Source organism: Neodiprion pinetum, chromosome 4 (genome assembly GCF_021155775.2).
Source record: "Neodiprion pinetum isolate iyNeoPine1 chromosome 4, iyNeoPine1.2, whole genome shotgun sequence".
In the NCBI taxonomy this organism is placed as follows: domain Eukaryota; kingdom Metazoa; phylum Arthropoda; class Insecta; order Hymenoptera; family Diprionidae; genus Neodiprion; species Neodiprion pinetum.
This window is the reverse complement of record NC_060235.2, coordinates 26,719,556-26,746,356: the sequence shown is the minus strand read 5'-3', so window position 1 is coordinate 26,746,356 and position 26,801 is coordinate 26,719,556. Positions and strand designations below refer to the sequence as shown.

Below are 26,801 nucleotides of genomic sequence, written 5' to 3'. Positions count from 1 at the left end.
ATTCAGTCGCACCGCGTCCCTTTTAAATACGACAAAACTTGAGTTTCTTAGGCTCGTAAAATAATCGCGGCAATATGAACCGATTGTCGGAGAGAAATTTCTAGTTGTAATGTCCTCTAACTGAAAAATCTAGTATGCGACACTATTCTTTTCGATTATCGCCACTCGCATTATATTTTTATGTCTATTTTCAAATAATTTTCAAACCGTTACTGCTACGGTAACTGTTTTTCGGGAACTTTGTAGCAAACGAAATTTTTTTCAGTGAACAACCGGGCGTTTTGAATTTCGTAGATCGGCATAATTTATTGTTAGCAATCGATGATCGTTGTGGACATGGAAACGAACGAATGGCCATGTATCGCCAAAGTGACGCGGTTTTTTTCTTTTTTTTTTTTTGAAGGTTTAAAATGTAACTGTTAATTCGATTGCAGGTTATGTTAGTGTGTTAAGCTATTCAGAGTAAAGAACTTTCTACAAGATATGACAATAAGATCCGGCTTTTGAAAGTCTCTAGCTATTGTAGATACAATACAATCGAGTACAATGAATTCTGAAATGCATTGAACACGGATTTCGACGTTTATTGGACGTCATTCGAAAACTTAGGAAACAGTTACGAGACCTTAAGTTCGCTGAAACTGAATCAATTTCATTTCCATCATACTTGTCAGATACTTTTGAGGCAAATTTTTTCGGTCACGGCTGAAAGTGTCCGTTTATTCCAAATTCCCCAAAATTTAAAAATTCTCTGTTATTTCCAAGATTTCTCTCACTATGTTTCTTCGTGAGTAGAAGAGAAAAAACTTCGACGAGGGGGACACAAATCAATCAAATTTAATTATTTTTATTTTCATTCTTTTTACTCTCCTTCTACATATGTAGATCTAATTTCCCATTAATTTCCATAAAAATTCGACTTCCGAACACTAATTTCAATAATCTCGTGATTTTCGCACTGCCTTAACGGTTAATCGTTACGCAGACTGATATATCAGTGTCCTTAATTCGTGCATTCTCCAGAGAGCGCCAGGAAGGTTTATTCGTACGTATTTATGGCGCGTGTGCCATGCACGATGTATTCAACGACTACGAACCACCGACGAAGAGTCGTCGTTAGGTGACATAAATTAAACGTGCGAAGATAACACAGACGGGAGGTTTATTTAAGATTTGGCAAACTTTGCCGAGGTGGTGCGGTAAAAAGAAAGATATAAATAAAAAAAAAAAAAAAAGAAAGGCAAACAAAATAGTGAGAGCAAAGGAAGGTAAAAAAAAAAAAAAAACGAGAGGAAAAGAACGCGGAAAGATCGGAACGATTAAGCGGGGGAAAAAAAGGCATTGGCAAAAATCAGGAATCTTGACAAACAGCTGTTACACGCCTCGTGACGTGCGTTCGTGCGTATATATGCGACTTATTATATACCCGGGAAGTTTCGGACTGGCAGAAGTCGTTGGCTCTTGGAATTAGGGGGTTACTCTAGGTTAAGTCAAGTTCAGTCACCTGTGTTCGGATGACTAAACAGTCATCGCATAGCGAGCAGCGAACGGATGAACGGGCGTAAAAGAAACGGCATACAACGTGTGTTTTGCCGTCTTTCGAATCCGCGCGACAATTTCCGTATTTGTTGTTGTCGTTTTATTTATTTATTTGTTTGTGTTTCTTTTACCTTGGCATATTTTTTGCATAATTCCGTTCTCTTCCCTTTTATCTGTAATTCCTATTTCGTTTCGTCGCAAGAAGGAGGAATTACAAGTACTGCTGAGAAGATCACGAGGTATGCCATAAGATAAAAGAGCGGTTAGAGTCTCGAGCCGTTTAACCGTTGCTTTTCGTTGATGCGGACGGCGCTGGGTATCAAAGAGAACTAGAATTAATTGTGTGACTGAAACCGCCGTGGCAATGAAAATTTATAATAGTTTCGAAGGAATGGGCTATATTTCTTTTGCGGAAAATTGCATCGTCAAGTCGTTGCATTAATACTCGATAAAAACAACCTTTTAGCCGGAATACAAAAGTGTCATTGATTTCTTTAGCTTGTACATTTCAAACGAATTGCGAAGACGATGAAATTGCAATTTTATAATGGAAATATAATGCCATAACGTTTTTTACCAAATTTTTTTCCAAATAAGGTTCTTACAAAAATTATATCGGAAAAAAAAAAAATTTAAATCAAGCTCTGTCAAGTGAAAGCGAAGTCGATGGAATTGAATTTTGAAAAATTGACAATAAAATCCGTGGATTAAAATTACAAAAGTCCATCCGCCGATAACAGCTTCATACGTTAAATTCAAGTATATTCGCCCAGGTGTAAGTAAGTGAAATATTTTGTTTCTTGAAATGAAATTCCGGCCTGCATGACACTCGCTATTTATCATCTCCGGCAATTCCGCTACAATTATTATTCCAAGGAATTGCTTGGATGCGAATTGATAAGCCATTGCAGTGCCTCGGCACAGCAGTCGGCAAGCAAACGAATCGATTTTTGTCTATTCAATGGCAACCCCTCCGGTGATGAATGTTTTTCTGCGCAATTTTCCCGGCATAACTTCGTAAAGTAGATATCTTATTTCGCGCGAGGATTCTGCAACGGATCGAGATTCTTTGGTGAAAAATTGCGATGAGAAAATATAAGCAATTTATTTCGTATTACACGTCAACATTTAATATTGTAAAGTTACGAGAAATGTGTTCGGCGAATGTCATCCGTATTTACAATTAATTCAAAATCGCCGTTTCCGTAAAAAAGTATCTAAATATCTGTGCAAACGGTTATTGGAAAGCGCGTTTCACTGCAAAATCAATTTCAGTCACGATATGAAAAGAATTTCTTCATCTTTTGAAAATAGAAAGGAAAAAAAAAAAAAAATGAAAATCCAAAAGTTGAACGATTGCATCAAATCATCGGAGTATTAAAATAATAATTGTCCTGGGGTTGAGGTTTATCGTTCAAAGAAAAATGCAACCGCATTATAATATCGTCGTTGCTTCCATCTCATTCTACGGTATTATTCCAACATCTCGCGTTAAGTCGCCCGTATACTTAATTTAATTGGTTATCATTATTGTTCGTAACTATTTAAGTCCAACTTTTTTTTTCCCCCTCCTGGTTGCAGGTGGTTTCGCAATAAATTACTTTTGTTTCAGAGCTGTGCAGACTGCACTGCGCGTTCTGACTCCTACGTATATTATTATTGCATATTATTATCATTATAGTAATTGTAGTAGTCATAATTATTTGGTACAACTGTTATACAGTCGGTGTTTCTTTTTCGGATTCAAAGTTTGAAATTTTGGCAGCCGAGGGCATTGCCCAGAAATCATTTCTCATGTTCCAAGCAGTTGAAAATCTGACTTGAAAAGAAGTCAACAGTCCGTTTAACCGAAAATGCGATAAATGAATCACCGAACCTTGTAGTGGGTATAGGTGTATATGCATGAGCAGTTCTTCTCGAAAGTTCGTTTTCACGCATCAACGGTGAACATCGTATATATACGTATGTATGTATGTATGGACAGGTATACCTGAAGTTACGTAGAGTTCGCGAGATTTGCGGCACGCTAACGATAAGTAAAATTTTAACGGGGTTCTTTTAAGGCTGCTTCGTTTTATGCTCGCGAGTAAACACAACCGTCGCATTCTGAGTGACTTAAAGACTTGAAATCTGAAGCAGGTATAATTGTTCCATTTCAAGACGATCAATTTTAACGCCAGCTCTTGGTGTTGATTTTTTTCAAAGTGGTTTAAGTGATAGCAGATCCTAAAAAACCCGCGCTTTATTAATTTTTTTTTTTTTTTTTTCAATTAAATCACTTTCGAAATCCAATTATTCGAATCTTCTTCACAAAAATTTTTCGGTTGATTGAAACATTTTTTACTGTATTACCAAGTTAAGAAAAAAAGTTTCAGACGACAAATAGAAATTTTGCGCTCGGTTTGTAGGCAGGTAAAGGCACAGAAAGTAAGCGACGAATGTGTTTTTTGTACTCACCGTCTCTCGACATGCCTAGTCGAAGGCATTTCTGCAATCGACAATACTGGCATCGGTTTCGGTTGACGCGATCGACGACACAATTTTTGTTCCTCGGGCACTGATAGTTCACCACCGACGACTGCGACCTCCGAAAGAAACCCTTGCATCCCTCGCACGTGATCACACCGTAATGGACCCCGCTGCTTTTGTCGCCGCACACTTTGCACGGGATAATCTCGATTTGGGCTGCAAAAATTGATAGAACGAGCACGTTAGTAAAGTCCATAATCGTAAGTGTAGCAATCAGTGTCTGCATATCCAATGGCATCGAATTTCTGGATTAACAGATTAAAATCAGTAAAAAGAAAAGGAATTGAAATAAAATGTAGGCATTCAGGCGATCTTGCGAAACTGGTACCAAATGGTTGAAACAATTAAGGATCCTGAAGTGTGAACTCGCGCTACGAGTCCACGCAAATTGGTATCGAAACACGGAGGATTCACCCAGGTGAAAAATTGAAGTAGAGTATATAGTGACATGTTGGACATGGTCTGTGGTGGTAACTTTGAAGCTCAACGAATCGGTTAAATCGATGTCGTGGAAAGGAAATCATGTGAAATCACTTGGAATTCATTTTCTATCGAGTTAACTGCGCCGTTCGATCGCAATTTGACGGGAGTTTTAACACACGTTGATAGTCTCGAAGCTTTCTAGAAATAAAAATATAATTTAAGAGATAATAGCTTCTTCTAATTCATTCTCGCAGGACTGAACGAGCGTTTCAAGTACGTAAATATGTAATCATGTCGGCGAATTCGATTAAACAAAATAGTTAGCCGAAGGATATGATTTTTTTTAACACACGGTGCGTGTGTTTGTACGCTTCAATCCAATGCACGAAGAAAAATTAAAATGTGCATGTGTGCGTGGATTGCGACGGGTGAACGCCGTTGAAACTTGCTACATTTACACGCATCATTGCACGCATAATATCAAACATAACATATTCTATATTTAGATTTGACGATAGCTTTTTTCATAGTTTTATTAGCACGTGAGAGATTATAGTTGTAAGTCTGCACATACAACGTGTAGATTAGAATGTGTATTCTACGACGATTCGTAGAAAGCAAAATTTTTTTTTTTTTTTTTTTACGTGATTCTGAAATTAGTGATATATGAAAACAGATGAGAATCGTTTAAAAGAGTTTCAGCACCTTTTTTTGGCACCAATGATGATGAACACTGATGAAACAACGACTCTATTGTACGATAGAAATGAATTTGAGAAATTTCTTAGAATGGGATCTCAAAAACGCCAGCATTTAATCATTTTGAACGTTATAATGATAAAATCTTTATCCGAATTGTCGATATCTTTGCTTGTGTAATTCGAGTTTACTCTAATTCAATTCCATTCACGCTTACTGTCATTGGTGCAAATAACATTGCTGAACATTTTTTAAACGTCATCTTTTCTTGACTATAAACTTTTGAATCGGGCGGGTTGGATTAATCCCGAATAATGCGTATATATATATTTATATACATGTCGCGAATAATTATCGCTTATTTTTACATTACGATACAAAGTTTGTTAGTATTTCAGGCACTTTCACTGTAGATTAGACCTTCGGTGCGATGACCTTACTAAATTCATTTGCAAACGTAAACAAAAAATGTAATCAGCTTCGCAGTAATTTTCCCCCGCGAAATATTAATTCACCGACTCGACAAATGGTTATTATACGTACATGTATACTGCAGGAACAGTGTATGAAGCTGTATAAAATATTCGATAAATCTGCCGCAGCTAAATATTTGATAACCAATGAGCATCGAACGATCATTTTATATCATGTAGTTTACTTTGCGGACACTCAGTGATCACCGAAAACTTCACCAAACTTTACTTTTGCTTCGGCACCCAGACGTGGCCATCAAGCTGTCAGTAGAGTTAGATGATTTCAAGTCACAAGGTATAATCTTCTTGTCTCGAGCATCGTGTTTAGAACATGTGCAGGAGGATATATATATATATACACGCCTTCTTCGTCTTATTAATATTTTGTTAATATAAAGTCCGATTCCCCGGCCAACGAAATAAATCAGTGGTATGAATTTTTTAATACAGTCATCCTTTGGACAAAGTGCAAATTTTTCGATTCCCCATTCGAAATAGTTTACATAAGCCCTCTACAACAAGTTCATTGATCATTTTCTGTTTAAACAATACAAGCTCCTTGTTTACAAACGGATTACGGATTCTAAGACCTAAAATTAGGAACAGCATGAGGTTTCAATAATAACAAATAAATACAGTAAACGGATAAAAGGTGAAAAAAAATGTCGCAGATTTTTGTCGATTCATTGTGAAGACAGTTTTGGTTCACAGCAAAGAGCCCGCTATTTTTCTCAATTCTTTCTATACCAAGCTCAGACTGAATGTCGCAAAATGCAGGCTGAGTTACTGACAAAGACGCGATTATAAATAAATATGCAATAAATACAATAGATTATACAATAAAAGAATCGCACAAAGTTAAAAACTTTTCTCCATTTCTCATACCAAATCATACTCAAAATCAGAGACGTTTAGTGGGGTGCAAAATTGTTACTGCGATGATCGTATCATCGGTAAATGTATGCAGGATTTGAATTAATGAACGCATTATTGAAATAAATAATTTAAAATCGCGAGACGCACGGCCATCGACGTCGGTTACTCACGCGAAAAGTCGCGATCGAGCAATCTCCGATGCCTCTAACATATGTGTATATCTCTCTCTCTCTATATATATATATATATATATATTATATATATATACATATATAGCGAAACATGGAAGGTTAGTATTCGCGTGAATCAGTTCCCGCGTTCATTGACCCCGGCTCGGTATATAACGATTATCCGAAATTCGATCTGAGACGTGTTTACAAGTATATACGTATGCGTAGGTGTATACAATACACGCGTGTGTGCGACCGTGTGTGTGTCTATAATCTCGACGGTATATAATTTATGTGGTCGTATATCTAGTTCTAATTTGTAATCAGCTCTATTATAGCTCGTGCGGTATAAGAAGGCATATTTATACACGTATCTATATCACCTATACCGCCTTATCTGAATTCGCGTACCTGTATATGTTATATGTATACGTGTATATGATGTGTCCGTCTATAGCTGAGCAGCTATAACATGTCGCACAGGTAATACGGACATGCGTGAGAGCGAAATTTGATCGTGTACCTTCAATCTCGAAGCCTGCTTGCTGTACACCAACCATTGATGAATATCGCATGGGTAGGGACGATAAGACGCTCTCTATAATACAGTGGGTGCATGCTTGTACGCCGATAAGACGTAAAAAATAACTAAAAAACAAAAAAAAAAAAAAAAACAGCATATCGCTATCAGAACGAACCGCGTCGTAATTTTCACGCGGAAATTTTTTCACGATGACAATTGCATCTTTGTTGGGAGCTCTTTTCTAGCTCGTCACGTTTGTGCTCGTCAGGCTTTTGCGTGCCGGTTTTTTATTGAAATGAACAAGTAAGCCAAATTTGCGACAATTGAAATTTTGCGAGGGACATGAAATAATATTACAGTACAAGGAATAATTGTTTCTTAATTGATACGATCTTCTGTAGCTACAGATCGATTCTGAGGAATAGCGTTTAAGTTTTTTGAGAATTCAATTAACAATTCGACCCCGATGTTACGAAATTTTTACAGGGGTTGGTCAACGTTTGACGCTTGATTTTCAAGCTGATTTTAAATAACTGCTGTTGATACATGAACATTTGCAAATAACTAACAATTAAACGGTTGAGAGGTATTAGTTTCACCTTCATTTCGAGTTTTGAAATTTGAAAAATGGTCTACAATTGTTTAGCTTTGCTGCACTCATCTTTCTCGAAACGACGTTTTTTAAAAACTTTTCACACTGTAACTTTGACGCTGTTCGTAGAATTTTTATTATGCAATTTGGTACACCTTCTATACCTTCAAGTAGCTTTTGCAGGGATTAAAATTATTGAATAACCAGGTTCTATGAATTTTAAATTAAAAGAATGCTAAAATCCAATGAAATCCGTACATTGTTCGGAATTTTGTCAAATATCAGCAAGCCTTTGTTTTATAACTCTCACAGTTTAGTCCTGCAGACCTAAATCATCATAGTTCCAGTGGAAAACGTGTACTAGAATAGAACGTATAGAAGATTTCGTCAAAATTGTGTGAGATGTTTCGAAGTTATCGTTCTGAAAGTGTTAAAAACGTCGTTTCGAGTAAAATGACAGCACTTAAACAATTACGAACCGTTTGTCAAATTTTATAGCTTAAAATAAAGATAGGGATATCAACTTTCAATCTATAATCGTTGGTTTGTGAAGGGGAACATTCCCGTATCAACACCAGTTATTAAACGTTGAATTGAAAATGAAACGGAAAAAATTGATTCACCCTTCTTGATCGCATCTAATCAGCGATTCCAAGTATTTGCATATCGGTATTTGTACCTTGGAATCTTCTACACGTATGTCCAAATCATTGAAGCGAACGTTACAACTACTTTTAATAACTGATTTACCACGAGGAAGCGGGGTGAAACTTTCAGATTGCGCATCCGGCTGCGCATGCGCGAGTTTGATCGTCTTTTCGTACAGTCTGGCCACCTCGAGCTTCAGCTGTAAAACGCGACTCACGGAAGCTACGTCGGTGATGCGAATTTCTCGAGGTTGACCAGACCACGAATAACTGATGCAGCGATTCGGGAACACCTGGCAAACTCTTGTTGTTAACTAACCGACGACCGACGACTGCTACGAGTCATTCGTCACTCGACGCGGGAGAGTTTTTTGACACCTCAAGCCCCGTTTCGAGCAAGTTGGCACCCCTGCCACGGTGCGAACTCGCCGACCAATAGAGGCTCAATCAGATCTCACGCATGCGCAGTCGTTCGGCCTGACTGAAAAGTTTCACGGTTTCCTCTCGGTTTGCCGTTGAAAAGAACGTATCGTTACTGCGATTTCTACCTCGTATAGAATTTGCTTGGGCTCTACGATCGTCCAGAACGTTGTTCCCGGCACTCCCGCTCGTCTGCGTTGGGGGTGGTCCAACAACGGTGGTCTGTCCCTCGGTGGGTTGAGGACTGGTACTGTCAGCGCCCCACGTGCCGGGGCCGCCGTATATTGAGAGGTTGTTCTCCATTTAGGCCGTATCACGATATCATCCCTGTATTTTGACTTTTCACGAAGGTGTCGCGAACTTTCCTCATTCAGCATATTAAGCCATTCACCGCGACACAACCGGCGATTCACTGTATCCCGTAAGCGCCGTCGATCCTCGATCCTCGCCTCAGTTTCACCAGTTTTCCCACGTCAATTTTGATACTCAAAGATTATTCCGTGATCCGATACGCAGGACAGACGCAAGATATTTTTCACTATCTCTCGATGTATTCTGAAAATAACAGCCCACCCCGCTCTCGTTCAAAGAGCGTTGATTTACGTGAGCTTCGTTAGTCGTTTGCGGTGATTATCTTTTCTATTATTTCTTATTTCCCCGAGTTTAACGCTTAGCGCGTTCGCGTCTTCGATCTTTTGTGTAAATAATATACGTGTTATTTATAAACCCTGCAGCGTTATGCACTACCGGGTTCATTTGATTTGATATATATATATGTATGTTAATTATTAATAATTTACACATATGTTAATAGATGTATGCGTATACCCTCGTGTCTATAACGTAAGCTATTAGTGTGCCTATATTCGTCAAAACGTGGAGCTGTAAAAAAAAAAAAGCAGCAACGTTACAAAAATGTATCCCCCACCCCCTTCGACCGTTACGCGTCGTGCGATAAAAATAAAGACAGCACTCGACTTATATATTTGTATAGTATATATATACCTATACATACAATTATCAAGTTTGGCTCCGAACTCTGTGGAGGAGAAAAGAAAGTCGTGTAAAAATTTCTAACCGCGTCAATTATTACCGCTCGTTTTTGTTTGTTTTTTTTTTCTCTTCTTAATCGGTTCCCTTCAAAATAACTCGGCTTTTTACAGCTGGCAGAGCTCTCGCGAACGCAGAAAAATCGTTTTTCTAGATATACCTGAATATATATCCCAGTCGTTTACACATATACTAGAATGTACGCTAACGCCTTCCACTCATTCCAAGTTTCAAGAAAGTAATTTAGTCACTCAAATCAATGCGACGATAAAACTAACTATAGGTATTACAGAGGCCGGATCAGCTTCCAAAGCTTTTTGCAGAAGTTAACGTAACCGTAGAAAGAACTTCGAAGATGGCGGATAATTATTATATCCACGCAAATAGTGGTAAAAAGGGAATTTCAAACTTTACGGCCTTTTTCATACAACTGCTTTGGACTCTACACATATTTCTTCTTTTTTTTTTTTTTTGCAACACAAAAGAAATTTATTATACAATTGTACGATGAAAAAATATTTCAGGGAAATGGTTCTTTACGGTGAATAATGGTAATGACTTGAAAAATACTAAAGATTTTAAGTTATTTGTTGCAAAATAAAACGATTCAAATCTCATTAATTACCTACAATATATCGATGGAAGGTCTGTAATAAAGCTGGATTCTAACATGTAAGAAATATTTGTAAGTTATTCGATAAGCAATTTGATTTTATGTTGCGTACGCGTATATATGTATAGGTATAATTTTATGCGTAAAATTAGTTTCGGATTAAGTAATTAAGAATATATACGATGCTGTTAGAGGATTATAAAATACTTAGTCTTATGTACCGATCGATTATACATGTTGTCGATAAAAAAAAAAAAAAAAAGAAAAATAATTAAATAACGACAAAATCTCAGACCTTTACAAGACTCGTGTTGTGCCAATGTCGCCGGTTATTGTACGATGATAACGTATAGTCTATTTTTTATTTCTGTTCGTACTGTTATTGATTATGTTTGAGTTCTTTTTTTTTATCAATTTCCTGGACAATTGCTGCAGAAAGATCATCACGTGGTTGAAATCTGAGGAAAGAAGTTTACAAACGACAAGACCAAGTGGCGTTTTTTCCAATACAAAACGATTACAATTAGCCAGTTATCATTGGTAAACGAATTTCATTACTTTTGGTAGATACTTTGCATTCATTATATTTATCTAGTGGGTTTTTTTTTTTTTTTTCTTTGTACATAACAATTATGTTTGTTGAAACACAATACGATTACAAAGATGTGTATTCGGATATTTTTTTATATCTCGAGCGCATAGAACGAAGAGTTTTTCGGTTCGAAGCGGCGGCCAAGAAAATGAAAAGTTGTTATTAGAAAAAAAGATGTAATAAACAAAGAACAAAAATTCTCCACGATTTGTAATAATATCGTATAATAACATTAACACGCCACGCGTGTTAAAACGAATCGTTAAACGGCCGAAGAACGGACGCGAGTCGTGCGGCTAATATTCGAAAAGACCGTAAAACTAGTAAGTAGGTGTAACGCAAGGATTTAGAGAGTCGGATCGTCAACGACTACACCGAGGTATATAATTATGTATAAATAAAGGATACGTATAGATTCCCGCTCTAAAATCCGCTTCGTATTGAAAAAAAAAAAAAAAAAAAAAAAAACTACCCAAGACTTCGAATTCCCTGAGATTTTCCGTGGGTATTTAGAAAAAAAAGACAAAAAAAGGTTATACCGGTTATAATATTCAAACATCGATGATATCCAAGCGCGAACGAGATTTTATTGAAGACCCAAGTCTGTACCGTGTGTGCATATAATGACAATGTACAAGACTGTTACAATTTAGAACGATATTTAATATAGTGCAGCGTGTCAGCTGATAAAAAAAGACGAAAATTCGATCAAGACTCCGGTGCTCTCGGGAAAATATTATGTACAGTATGCGTATGTACTTGTTAATATAATATAATTCCAATCAATGTTCACGACGCAGTACTGGGAACGAAGAAACGATCCGGCGCACACACACAGGACGCGATGATGCGGAAACGTTTCTTGGTTTTTTCAGAAATGAGAAATTGTGTCGGGGTCGGATCGGGTATTCGGTGGAAAAGGATATACGTGGTAAATTGGTTGGCGTCGATGATCCGATCACGGTTATATGTGTATATAATAAATATATATATATATATATATATATATATATATATACACATATATACACGGTAATTATAATATGTTATAACAGCAAATCGCATTTTTTCTTGATGCGTATACCTAGTCCGACGTTCGGGAATTCCGTTTTGTTATCTATATCGTTAATGACATTACGAAGAAAATAACACTAAACCGATGCATGCATAGATATATATGTATGTTGTTATAGAAGAGACGGGTTCATGATCGACCCACTTTAGGAAAGCGCACGTGCCGCAGCTACTAGACTGCAGATGTGTCCATACACGATACTATCGCATCTATACGCGTAACTGTAGAACACATAACGTGTGCCGGTGCATCTGATACCGTATGCCCATACATGTTACACCTAAACCCAACAATCTGTCATTCTATTTTTCTGAAAAACAATCCGCACGTATTATACGTAAATTTTCAAAATTTTCATCGTTACATAAAAATACGATTGAGATAACGATGGGAATGTGGTGAAATATAGAAAGAATTCAAGCTAGAGGTAAAAGAAAGAGAGGAGAGAAGAAAAATCGACTACTTGTCGCTCTATATGATTCTCTACGACGGTCATAAACGTTGTAATATAACCGATGAAGGAATCATTCCAATATATCAATTGCCGCGGCTAACAGGGACTGCAGACAGCACGTATATAGGTAGCGTTCAGTGATAATAGATCGTTTGCCGGCGAAATTGCGCATCAAAAAACATATGCATGTTTTCGTCTCCTATTCTCCTGCGTAGGTGTAACCCGATGACGTCGCCCTGTGACGTCTGCTATACTACGATACGAGATATCAAGTAAATACGATCATATATTATAGTAGGATTGAAAATTTTCCACCTCTCCTTTTCGGACTTTAGTTATCGAAATTCGCTAAACTTGATAAATGTTTTCAATTTCGGGGCACGTTCGGGTATCCAAAATTCAGACACTCAATAAGATCATGTACTCAGAGAATTAACTACGTATAAGTAAAAATAATGACTAAATTTTAATCGAAAACTTTATAGTCCGATTTCCTGTATGCTACGTCTATTCTGAAAAAGATTCAACTCAACTAAAAACGAATAGTCAAATATTACCGCTGCACTCAGTGCATTAAAAATTGATCAAGATCAAGATGACGACTATTTTCACATTGAATATAAGTATCGAAATTACGGTAAACCGAGCTTTCACGTCGGTTTAGTTTACATGAAATATTGAGTACGCTGACGACAGAATACCGGTGGTAAACGAATTTACTGTTCAACGTACCCGCAAAAAAAAGGGGGGAAAAAAAAATGAAAGAAGACCCTGAACCCCCGGGAGAAGCGATGAAATTGGAATTTTTGATATTCGATAGGGGCTGGCAGGTGTTATAAACCCGTCAAGGGATGATGCGGGGATGTCGGAACGGTGTGAGAGCCCTGAGAGACGCGGAGGCTACGTCGATCCGATACGGTGTGTTGGTAGCGTCTGGTCGCGTAGTTGGCGACGGCAGCGCCGCGTTGCGGCCTTTTAGCGCGGACTGTTGCAGCGGAGGCAAGCAAACATTACATAACAGAGAACGTTGAACTCGGAGTACAGTCACCCGGCGTTGCTACGTCTTTATGACGCGTAGGAACAGCACGGAGAGGCGCTGCGTGTTCGTGCGAAAAACACCCACACACCCAGAAACGCGCGCACACAGCCTCGCTACGCGGCTATCGAGAGTTTTCGGGAAAGCGGGATTTTCAAAACTCGGCGCGCCTGTGTGACGGACCGACGGATCGCGGGTCCATTCGAGGGCCCGAGAGGTGATGACGGAGGGACGGGGAGGGATCGGGAGGGAGAGACGTGTGCGTCCGTTTGCCTAATATCGGACGGGTGCAGCGGTCATAGGCGGCCGGCCATCTAGCCGTTCATCTACGTGATTGTCGCGCTGAACACGTGACCCGAAGCTAGATTATTTTAAATATCGTGCAATACCGAAGGAGCGATATCGCCTTGCAAACGATACGATATGATATAACGCTCTTCCGGCGGTGCACAGGGGCTAATTATTTATCGCGTAGTTAGGCAAGGATCGAGGTTTTATTCGTTACGTACGACGGTTGATTATATTGGAACTCGACGCTCTTTCAGCTTTTGCGATCGTCGGGAAATAAGAATATGAATGGTCCGTTCCGTTCCGTATTGGTACTGTGTTTCAACAAAACTTTCGCCTATGATTCGAAATTTTTCAATTTATTCAATTTTACTGTTAATAATCGAATAATCGACGCCTGTTTGAATGTTCACAAGGTGCATACGATATAAATAACGGAAATCGAAGAGAGAAAGAGAGAGAGAGAGACGGAGAGAGAAGACGGAAAAAGGAGAGAGCGTGATGCGGAATAAAATTCAATAAGTTTTGTTCCTATACACGTGTATATACATAGTTGATGATCGTCGCGTGATGAGGAATTTAAATACAGTGTGTGGGCGTGCAATACTTGAAAGCATTCGCTATTCGATTCATGTATTGAGAATATAACCACGACACTGAGCTTCTGCAGTTAATTATTTAGTTCGTTTATCGCAGACTTTGCATTTTGCATATCGAAGCGAAAGAAAGCAAAGAATAAGAAGAAAATATCGAAGACCGTGTAAATTTTGTGCCTTCTAAGGTTCTGTATTTGTTTCAACGGTACCCAACAGCAAGGGAACAACTTCAGCGTTGCCCCGATCGATCTATACCCGCAAAATTTAAATCCACTACTGCACGCACTGTCATTTGTTCGGCAATTCTTTTCGAGTGAACGTTGCGACGAACGTGGATCGAGCTACGAAGCTTAATGATCACGGAGAAAGAAAAAAAAGATAGAACAACCAAATATGTCAATTACAATGATAATAGTAGCGGAGAGAAAAAGAGAGAGAAAGAGAGATAGCGAGAGAAAAAGAAGAAAGATGTTAACGCCACTTCACTAATCCGATGAACTAAAAAAACTTATACGTGACTGCCCACGATGTAAGAGACACAATTTTAATATTTTATATTATGTTAAACGCAACGTTATGAAAATCATCGTAATCTCTCTCCTGATGCGTCTTGTCCTCGAGGTGCCGGGTAATTGCGATATTTTTCATCCCAGCGGTCGGAGCGTCTCGTTTCATTTCCGTGATTTCGTTACACACTCATAAGATACATCCTATATCAATTCATTCGTTATTATAAACGTCGGCGAAACGGACCGCTATGTAAGCGTTGAAAAACTGCACCGCCCGTCACTGCAGATAAGCGTTGCGTGTAATAAAAACAACCAAGACACAATTTTCACAATCACTGATTATTATTACTGTTGATGTTGTCGTTTTCTTTCTTGTTGTTGTTGTTGTTACGTATCTTTTCTCACCACCACACAAAGCACCGTTTGCACAAACTTTTTATATCTTTAAAAATCCCCGGCTTGCACCTGTACCACAACTTGTATATTAATAACAGAAGACGATGCGCGGTTATTTAAATAGATATTGAGTGACGGTAAGACACTCCGAGAGTTCGATGATCCCCCAGTTTTCCGCAAGTCACACACTCACTCGCATCAGGCCGAACGTTAAGATTACATTATATACCGTGTGGGCTCGCGAACAACCGAGGTTTAGGAGTTAGATAAGCGGCGAGATACAACGTTTCACGTTAACGCCGCGATGGGGGCACGGAGGAATAACGAGGTGTCGTCGCGACGCGGAGAACGCGAACTCGGCTAATAATCGAACGAAAATCGAACCTCTCCCAATTTTCCGCGTCCGCACGGTTACGCATTTTTAAAGACAGAGGGAGAGAGAGAGAGAGAGATGAGAGAGAGTGCGAGACGGAGGGGGGTGGAGGAGGAGGAGAAGGAGAAGAAAAAAAAAAAACAAAACAAACAAACAAAAACAAAAAGAAACGAAACACACACGCACACACGCTTCCTTGTTCGAGCGAGCACACCGCGCGGTCCCCGTGGGCAAGAAGACTACACCGCTTCTCGGTATTCTTTGCCAGCTAGCAAGGCCCAGGCTCTTCTGACCAATGCAAGACAAGGCAAGGAAAGGCGTAACTTACGCAGGCAACGGGTGCAGCTGCCGGAGGCGGTTGTTAACGCGATTCGCGGGTTTCTTTCAGCCGGAAAAGTTGATCCGATAATTCGAATGACAGTCGAGGACGAGTGAAACGCAAGTGCGGGAGGAGCGCGAGAAACGTCGTAGAGATGAAAACCGGGGCGCGTGTTTCGCCGGGCGGGATATATGGGTTTTCGTAAAAAAAAAAATAATAAAATAAAAATATATCCTCTCCGATATTAAAGGCATGAAATATTTTTTTCCACGGGGGGGATTTCGTTTTAACCGAACGGTTTAGTAGCCACCGGACCGGCCTGGCATCCAACAATATGTCAGAGAGAACCCCCCACTACTCGGTGCGCTCAGCGAGGTCACTGAACTCTACTTCTAGCGACGATAGCCGAAACCCCCTCAGCTCCCCCACCTCGGCGATCCGAAGCCACGAACTTGCCCGAGTCCCTAGCGCGCGCTTTACGTCAGCGTCGCGACGCGCCGCCTCCGTCGATACAGACGGAAACTTACTTGCCCCTGCGCCCCCGCGGCCGCTCCTCATCGCGCTGCGCTATGGCCTAGCTCATCGACTAGATGTTATTTTAGAAAAAGAAATTCACTCGCCGTCGCACAGCAACATTTTTCGTACCGAATGTTGTAAACGAATCGCGGAGGTGTCGAGAGACGAAAAAAAATTTCGTACCGAAACGAACGAACTCTCTTTTCGTCGTTTTCCTGTTTTACCGTTTCGGTTCATTCTTTCTTATGCGAAATGAACGTTCTCTTTGTACACATGTAGGACATTCCGTACCTGTATTACGACTTCAACATATGCTATTCGTTATTTCGCAGTACGTACTAGTAATAACATTTTACGGACTGTCGCGAATCGACAACGTGGGATAATTATCAAATTTCTTTTTAATCACTGGAAATTTATTAAATTATCTTTCGGTAAATTGACTGAAGTCTATTGATAAGTATTTTGAGTATCCAGATTCTTCGTTTCATTGTTTTCCAACAGATGATGCATAGGATAAAGTCTTGGGGAAAAAGTTAACATTCTATAACACCGTCATTTATCTCTATTGCCATGTGACTTGCGTGCGTTCATTTGTACTTTGAGTACCTCAACGAAAGCCTTGCGTGCCGCGTTCAATTGCCTCGTGTGCAGATTGTGCAACATTTTTTTGCGGAGAGTATTTTTTTCTATTACGACAGACGAGTTCGTAGCTTGCACTTATACGAAACGGCGAAGAAACGCCGCATTTCAAGTCTGGCTCACGCAAATGTATACCAATTAAGCCACTTGCCGGTTGAAGGAAATTTTCAATCGAAGAAGGTAATAGTCGTTATAGGGATGTTTGTAGAATTACAAAATTATAAGGGGCTGTCAGAAAATTCTAAACGTAATAAAAATGAGATGACGGAGTTACGTGATTAACGAACGGTTCCATTTCTATATTAACCATTGGCTTTTTTTGTGTGTTTTTTTCCTGATGTTATTACCGCGTACATAAACTGTTAGAAAAATTGAGTGTAGGTAAATCTAGACTAAGATTTGGTGTCAGTCCGACACTATTTAATAAAACCAACATTATTTCTGACAGTGATAGCCCTTATAATTGTACCAAATCCCAATTCAAGTCCTCTGATTTGTTCGCCTTGAAATGTAACGTACAGAATTTTATTCGGTTACACGGCCTGTCGCTGCTTTCTTACGATCCACGTGATGCGTAACATACGGTGGTGACGCCACGAGGTTATGCCGCGAAGCTGGGTCCATCCGTGCACGTGCCTCGTATGCTAGTGGAGAAAGAATAACGCAACGACGACGAAAAGAAGAAGAAGGAGAAAGAGAAAGAGAGGGAGCGAGAGAGAGGGAACGAGGTGCAAACAATGCTGTTGATAAGCTTCTACGAGGCGAACGCGACGCAAACAACGCGCATCAAGTGCGTCGTCGATTCATAGAACAATACGTAGCGTGAAACCGCATAGAACTTTGAACGTAGATGAAGGGGGTGCTCTGGTCGATTTCGACATGTCGTATATATCTCCTATTATCGAAATCCGCGTGTTTCAAAGACGGAAAAGAGTTCGAAAGCTCTATTCTATGCGAAATTCTGAACAAAAATACTCCAACAGATTTTCATTGGAAGCAGATACATATAATGAAATGGCATGAATACTACGAATTTATTATTACCATTTCGTAAAATCTATGCTATTTCTTTATTTTTGCATCAAATGAATATGAGTCGGAGTGTTTTTGTTCAGAATTGCGTACAGAATGGGGCTGTTGAGTCCTTTTTCACCTTTGAGACACGTGGACTTCGATATTTTAGGATATATACGTCAACGTCGAAATCGACTAGAACACCCCCTTAATAAGCTATAAAAATTCACGTCCATGGGCAAATAATTTTAAGGCAAGCACCTCGCACACGACATACGGGTATTTAGGAGACTGTTAGACTCATCTCACTTATCGACTTCGTCTTCCTCTTCTACTTTTTAGGCCAGTCGTGCGCTTGCTGTTTTTAGCAACAGTCCAACAATTTCCCTCCGCTACTTTCTTATCGTGATTTTCTATATACGTACATATGTATAGACAACGAGGCATGGCTAGACTCAATCTTTATTAGTCTCCGAGGAATTGCCTCGCGGACTTAACCGTGTAGGCAGTTCGAGAGGCACAATCGAAAGATAAGATCACAAGGAGAAAGAGCGAGTAGGGGGGGAGGGAGATAAACAGTGTAGTTTTTTTTTTTTTTTTTTTTTAGTACACTTATTTCAGTTTATCAGTAAAAGCGTTTTAATATACCGCGATGCCGAGTGTTTGCGCAATCGGATTTGCTTTTTTTTAAAATTTTTTTCTTTCCCCATGTTCGTTTTTTCCTTTGATCATTGATCCCGGCACTTATACGTGTGTATGAAATATATCTATCATCACTTTCGCCGCGAATACCGTTGAATTTCATTTCTTTTTCGTCCTTCATTGCCTCCGTCCGCACATACGCACAAGGTGAGTAAAACGTATCTATTGTGCTGGATAACACGATATAATATACCTACGCCACATATGCATGTTATTTTTATTGTTGCCATGTTGTATGTATATAAGGTGTATCTCTCTGACCCGAACGGCAAACGCGACAGTTGACAGATGAGAAGAAAACGGGAGGCTGCGATCAATCCTGTTAATGGCGAAACGGAGGAGAGAAGGATGATAAAAAAGAAATAAAAAAAAAAATAAATAAATAAGAAAAGGAAACAGGGGTGAGATGAAAAATAAAAGAGGATGCAAGAATGAGAGGAAAACCACCCGAAGCAGTGAACATGGATAGCCGCCTTCTTGATCCGCACGCTCAACTTGTGCAACGTAATGCAATGCGCGACGCTCACCTACGTTACCTACGCCAGCCTAGTCCTAGGACACGTTACCAACGTTAGAAGCTTCTACGTTACCCACGCACTGGCCGGGGTCTGTTTAATGGAGAAACCGGCTCCTATCTCATTGTCAGTTTTAACTGGCACGACAAGCCGATTCTCAAACTGCAGTTCCTCCAAGCCTTCAAACCTGTATGTTTAGTGTAGTCCACTTTTTCGGTCCAACGATGTTGTAACATCAATTTATCGTTTTGTCAACGTCAAATTAAAACCACTGATTATAAAAGCGTTTTCGATGCCACTGCGAATTTCAAGATTGATAATCTGATTTGGAGAGTATGATTTTGGAAACCCCTGGGAATTAGACTAAATAGAATTTGTCCAGTGTTTTGTCTCCGATGAATTACCCCTCGTTCAGACTTCAAGGTGCTTCCGTCCCCCTTCGACACTCCGAAGTTAAGTATACAATTGTACACAGAGATGCTCGAGGAGGGACACATTGGATTTTCGGACTCGTCTTCAATTAATTTTACTTCTCAATGTATCTCGTTTCAAATTCGTTCCTTACTTTAGAACACTTTCTCATTCGCAGGGTTTTCGTTGCAGTACATTACAAGGGATTTGTACGAATTCGCAAAAAACACGTTGAACGTGTTTGGTTATGTTTGAATGTATAATTAAAAAAATAAAAAAAAAACCTATGCCGCGTGATCAGAAAAAAAAGTTGATTAAAAAAAACCTTATCATACCAGTTTAGAAATTTTAGGAGGACGCATGAAAAAATGCCTGATAGTCAGCAGAATGACCCGTACGTTGTATATCCCCGCAATAAATATGGTACAAAAATTGAATATTTTCTCGAATTTTGGTTACTGCGTTATAATCGAACAAGTTTTTCTCTCTTTTCCTCTTTCTTTCTCCACGTCTCTCTCGGTCGTATTGCAACTCTCTAACAAACTGCGCAAGCGCGTCTGGTGGGTGTTATTTTATCACATGTAACATACACGCATGACAAACAAAGTAGACGAATGGCAGAATATTTTTGCACGATGTCGCACAACGCGGCATGTTTCCATCATTATACATTACAATACCCATACTTACTATTTGTATAATGACTTCACAATTTTTAATACCGCATTCAACAATTCTGCGGGAGAATCTACACATGCACATATACGGCTATTGTTAAATTTTTTTCACACTCTAAAAACGCGACGATTCCTAAATTCAAACTTCCGTTTTCAATAGTTTTTTTTTTACGCACGCATCATGCTTTTAAAAATTCGCCTGCGACTTGTAATTTCCTCTTGAACCGTTCGTGCGTCGGAAAGTATAAGTACGAAGGTAAGCTAAAGGTAATTTGGTCAAGCTGCGGTGTATGACTAAATAGCTTTAGTCGATAAACGGAAAGCAGCATATCACAATGCGAGAATAGCAGCGCATTAACAAAATTTCAATAAAACTGCGCAAATGAGCGTTCAATCTTCATTAAGAGTACGGCCTTCAACGCGTGACTTGTCTAATGTGTTAAGCAACGGTATTTCACTAACAATAAAGGGATCTCTCTCCATCCAATTGTGCATATACATGCGTACTTTGGTACCAGGGTAAGCACACAGGTATTATACCTACTCATTACTTGCGTTCTGGCACAAATTACGGAATTCGACCGTTACTCACAGCCATGATATTCTCATTATTATACGTATAATTTACGCTCATGCGCTCATAAACCGCGTGGATACAGAGCCCGAGGGAGTCCCGAGGGTATTTTTTCTTTTCAATTATTTTTTTCTCTCCATCCATCTACGGAGCAAATCTGTCAGGACGTGCCGAGTTTTGCTCAACCGCAACAGTCCGGCTACAAGGTAAGCTTTACGTATGTTACATGTGTGCAAGTAGGTATTGTGTAGCTCATTGCACGATCGCAGTCACGAAGAGGCGCGCTTAACCGAAACCCCGTCTACGCTGCTGCATCCTTCCTTAGGCGTTATTATAACTCATTTATTAACGCCTCAGTTCAGGATACAGCCTTCGCAGCCCGTAAGTTGAGAAGTTTTCTATCTCCACCCTTCTTTCTTTCTCTCTTTCTTTCTTTCTGTATTGTTTTACGTTCTCGTTCTCTTACAATTAGCACGAAGAACAAAAATCACGACAAAGAAAAAAAATACCGCGTACGGACACGTGGTTAAAACGGTGCTCGTTAAAGAGAGAAAAAAAATAAAAAAATAAATAAAGCGAAGATATGAAAACGCTAAATGAATGTCGAACGGTGTTTATTTTTTCTTCCCCAAGTCGAAACTTTTCGCCTTCGGAACGACGTCGGGTGAAGCCGACGCTCCGGTTGAGGCTATACTTTCTCTGGCAGCCACATCGCGTCACCCGCACGGTTCGTCCGTCTCCCTCTAAAGCCCAGCCGGTTCCCAATGCGCGTCCTTGTCTCCCGTTTAACAGCGAGCCGCCTATCTCTCTCTTTCTCGTTCATTGCATAACCGCGCACGGGGTTGCCAACCTGCGACACGTAACGCTCTAAAAATAACACTAGAAATAAATAAATTTTGCACCGCGATGCACTCGCTTTACCCCCCCCGCCCCTTCCTTGTTGTGGAAATATTTAACCAAGTTATTTCATGTATACTCGCGCATGTATTATGCAGATTATCCGTACCTTACACTTGTTTTTCCATGATTTTGTTGGAACGGTGTAATTACGTTGTCCGATGAACACGCTGATTGGCGATAAAAGAACAACGAACGATTCGGTGGATTTCGGAACGCGATTCGCATTCGAATGCTGATCTTGTCTACGACGACTGGATCCTCGTGTTCCGCGGCGCGATCGAGCAACACTTGGAAGCCCTTACGGCTTGTATTGTTGTGTAAAAAATAAAACAGATGGAGCTAACGTCGCGTCGTTGTAAATCACCAGCTGCTCTTATCCTTGTACACTCGGAGCGGTTTCGGCGACCGCGAGCGCGAGTGTTGAAAACGAAAGAGACGAAAAAGAGTTCTCGAGGGACTACATGGCTCGAAATTCTCGTGTTACATGGGGCTTCGTCTGTGTCGATTCGGCGCAGCTCTCGTTACAACTGATTTTCATGTATGCTAACGGCTGATCTAACCTCAAACTACCGCAATTCCGTATAAGCTGAAACTCTTTTATATACGCAAAATTTAAGGAATAGCGGAAATTTAACCAAAAATAAATTGAGAAAATTCATTATCTTCAGTTTGTAAAGATCAAGAAAACCGATTTAATCAAGTACCTACTCTGATAAAAAATCTAAACATATGTATTATAATAATTTTCACCAAAATTCTTCATCTCTTTGAATTTTGGTCCGTCATTCTCGACTTTGCAGCTTGCTATCAGATTGTTAATCAGTGCCTCAGGAACTCCCGTAGGAGAATGTTCGTCTCAAAATGGGATTGCTGTAATTTCTTAGGCCCGAATCTATGGATATCTAGAGCTTTGTCTTTACGCTACAATATCGTAACTTCTCTGCAGGTTATCAGTAACATTCGTGTGTAGTTTAACCTGATGTGAACGTGTAGTTACGTACCACTACCCCGACACGTATGCACATAGATAATGGTGTATGTGAAGATTGACCTGTTTTGCTGGTTGTTTTTTGAGATGTAATAATGGATCGCATGAGGCTGGGGAAAGATGGAAAGCGGATTGCACCGTTTCTCCGAGCAAGACTAAAAGATTTGGACACCATAATAGGAATAACAGTTATACACTGTATATATATATACATGTACGCGACCGACGGACAATAAGATGTAAGTTCCTTGTCCGGTACATTCACACACGGTTGGGACTTTATCGTGTATGCCTGCTTGCGGTACATATGATATGCATTCGGTATGTATGAAATGAAAGAAGGGAGAAAGAAAAACGAGGGAAAAGAAACTAAGATGGGAGTAGGAATGAGAATAAAACTGAAACGAAACGGAACGACATGAAATGGAGTTGAATGAAATGAAACGAAACGAATGAGACCCGTGTCAAAGGTACAAAAGAGACCGAAGGTACAATGGACACGTTAAACACGCACCGTTTACAAAGGGAACGAACCCAAGACATACCAGCTACCGACTATACGATGTTATCTTGTGTTGCAGTAATTAAAAACGTTACGTAAACAAACAACTTTTGATTGCTGATAAATAGTAACGTTACATATACATGTAATGTGTTCCCCATGTCTTCCCGATTACGAGCGACTCGTATTACGACCTTACAGCGTACGCCAGCATATTATAGAAGTGAATTATACAAGTGACGTTCACGATGCGTGCGTGCAGATGTAATTATAATAAATGTATTACTTGTAAATGTAAAATAAAACGGAAGAAAATTTATTTGTAAAATTAACCACGTATACCAACTTTGATTAAATATTTCGATAATGGCGGATGTGTTAGAATAATTGCGTTTCGTATTGACCATGAACTATACATATCTGTACATGATAATCATATTCCTCTTCACTTTTATATGTTCACTGTGCGTAGATCGTGGCTTTAGGCCTCTAAGCTTATCTGATCAAACTCCACAGATCCTTTATACTCACCAGCTTACTGCTACTGACCTTCGTCAGTGGATTTAATAGAAACGGGCATCTCACCTGAAACAAACAGAAGAATGCTTGATTAACTTCTGCTCCATGCTTACGATTGTAAAAAATAGATAACAATTTTTCCCAGCGTGGGTGATGTTTGGAAAATTTCACGCAATAATTACTGCGCCGTTTGCAGGGTAAAAACATTCTGAAACGACGATGTGAATTCAGGTGTATACTTGATACATGTATATTGTGGAACAATAAATATAGAATGCAAATTTCTTTTAGTTATTCTTGCATGGTGTAAGGTGCGAATTACAAGGTGTATGTACGTCGCGCTCTAAGCGCGTGTGTAGAAAACAAATAAGGCCTGCAACGGGTCTGCAGGTATTTATACATGCGACGCGACATCCGTGACCCACCGCGTCGATTCATGCGAGGATCTTTACGGCCAGAGCATGCTGCGGCCCTAAATAGCAGCTCATTGATCGAGGTAAAGGGGCGAGTTGTCGTCAGCACCAAAAGCGAGAAAGGAAGCAGAAACGCGTATTTGAGAAAATGGTATACGGACCAGGGCTGCTGCGCAGAAGATCGCGAATGTCGGCCGAGAAGAAGGGTAGATCACACAGTCGCTCGATTGTGTGTCGAGCAAAACGAAGACGAGAATGGAGGGTACGGTTCCGTTAAGAAAGCTCCGGTGTGGCAACGGTCTTACGACATTGGCGAAGAAGATGCGGTATAAACTATCGCACGAATGTCCGATCGATGCCAAGATCGCGAGGCATTTGAAAAGATTTTCGAATCAGGGCCGCCCCTCCGCGAATAGCCGATGCGCGATCCGAACCCGGGCCTTTTTGGCTTTCGCTTAATGTCGGTCCCGTTTTACGAATCGGGGTGCGATCGTTGCGCGCTCTTCTAGCTCACCGACGTCAAACGTTCGGCGGTTGAGCGGGAAAAAAAGAGGCCCTGTGTAACGTAACGCAACGCAACGCAACGCAACGTAACGTAACGCGACGATAAAGTTCAATTGTGGAAAGGCAACATTTTTCCGGCGCTCGATACGCAGAGAGGCGGGTAACGTGCGGCAGGCATCGCCGTCGGCAGGTTAGTAACTTCGCCGGTGAACGACCGGGGAGCCGGGTGAGCATGCGCAGCAGCACAGCTGACCCAGATTCGGAGCGTGATTGGCGCTCGGACGATTCCGGCGGTGTTCGGCTCGACTCGGTCGGCACGGGTGTCTCGCGGCTGACCCACATCGCGGAGCGAATCGCACTTCGGCAACAGACCGCTCTTGGCGGGCGACGCGTCAGGTATGCGCGTGGCGTGGCGGCCTCACGCGGTACGAGCTTAACCCTCGCAATTAGTATGGCCGTGTGCGTTTCTACCTAGAAAGGTATGATTCTCACGCTGCGCAAGGAATTTGATTAAGGAACCCTCTCAGAGAGACGATTCTCAATTTCGATGCATCTGCGCTAAACCCTTGCGGCTCACCGCCAACCTTTGTACGCGATTCCGATTTCCTCGCCCATTGATCTCTCTCAAGGAGAATTATAATCCTTGTTCGAGCTTGAGGGATGTTTTTCACATAGCAGGGTTTGTACGCACAGGGAAAACCGGGAAAACTCAGGGAGTTTCTTACAGCAGGGAAAAGTCAGGGAAAAGTCGGGGAATTTCGAAAATAAGACCGGAATTTTAAGTTTCTTGAAGAAATGAACTCGTTCTTACACATAAATTACTTGATATCAAACCTCCTTTCGTTTCTTTCTTACTGAAAATCGCTGGCTGTTGTTTGTAAATTAGTAGTCGGACAGTATATTAATTACTAGGTAACATTGAATGTTATTAGTATTGATATGCAAAAAAATTGGCATTAATCAGCGTCATATTTCTTGGAAGGTTACTGAGAAAAATCCTATTTCCAGGCTGGAACGTCTGGAATAGTCTGGGAATTTCGGGTTCCAAAAAGCGTACGAACCCTGCATAGGTATACATTTGTCGTAACTTGTACACCGGATATCGATATCAATTTTTTAAGATAAGCTCTCTAGTTTCACTGATTATTAAAAATATATAAGTGATCTTTGTCGACTCATCATGTTTTGGAACTACGATTATTATAATTGAATTTAGTCGTATCATTGGAACACTTATTTTATGTGAGAAACGTACAAGATTCCGTAGAGATATAGATTATATGACTGAAAAGCCTTTTCTAGATATTTGATAATCGTAAGAAAACAATAACATTAAATTCCTTTACAAACTGTGTCCGAATCGATCTTGCTTTCGTCGATTTCATCGTTCGTTCTGACAATTGCAACGGAAGAATTTCTGACATCGACACTTGAAATTGAACAAAGCAAAATCCATTTGAATCTATAACGCTTCGCCGTCGCATTGATTTATCGTCCCATGAGAAATATATGGTTTCTGGGGTCAAACATGACCCAGTGCGACCGCGAAGGGTTAAAAAAATCCCACTGTTGTTTTAAGCACTTTTTGTATTTGCTTGGGCGTATGCAGAGGATAATTGTTTTCTGACAAGGTGAGTCAGCCTTACGATTTGATCCAATCGGATCTGATCGACGATAGGCTTGAAATCCTATGATACGACATCGGAAAGATTTCGTCGGCGGAATGAGCGAT

The 26,801-nt window shown here is 40.1% G+C and overlaps 2 protein-coding genes across 11 annotated transcripts in view; both read right to left on the bottom strand.

Moving 5' to 3' along the window:
* The window catches only part of Hr3 (Hormone receptor 3), a 171,419-nt gene that overhangs the window by 37,064 nt on the left and 107,554 nt on the right, over nucleotides 1-26,801 (bottom strand). For 6 of the 10 annotated variants that reach the window (XM_046622479.2, XM_046622473.2, XM_046622480.2 and 3 more), the window contains one exon: nucleotides 3,997-4,224. In XM_046622479.2, coding sequence (XP_046478435.1) covers nucleotides 3,997-4,224 — 228 coding nt within the window. The other 4 variants (XM_046622476.2, XM_046622474.2, XM_046622477.2 and 1 more) reach the window with 4 other exon arrangements.
* SMC5 (structural maintenance of chromosomes 5) overlaps nucleotides 24,096-26,801 on the bottom strand; it is a 150,433-nt gene continuing 147,727 nt past the window's right edge. Inside the window, exon 14 of the mRNA XM_046622471.2 lies at nucleotides 24,096-24,218. Within this exon, the coding sequence (XP_046478427.1) occupies nucleotides 24,215-24,218 (4 nt within the window). The 3' untranslated portion in view covers nucleotides 24,096-24,214. The remainder of the gene's footprint in view (nucleotides 24,219-26,801) is intronic.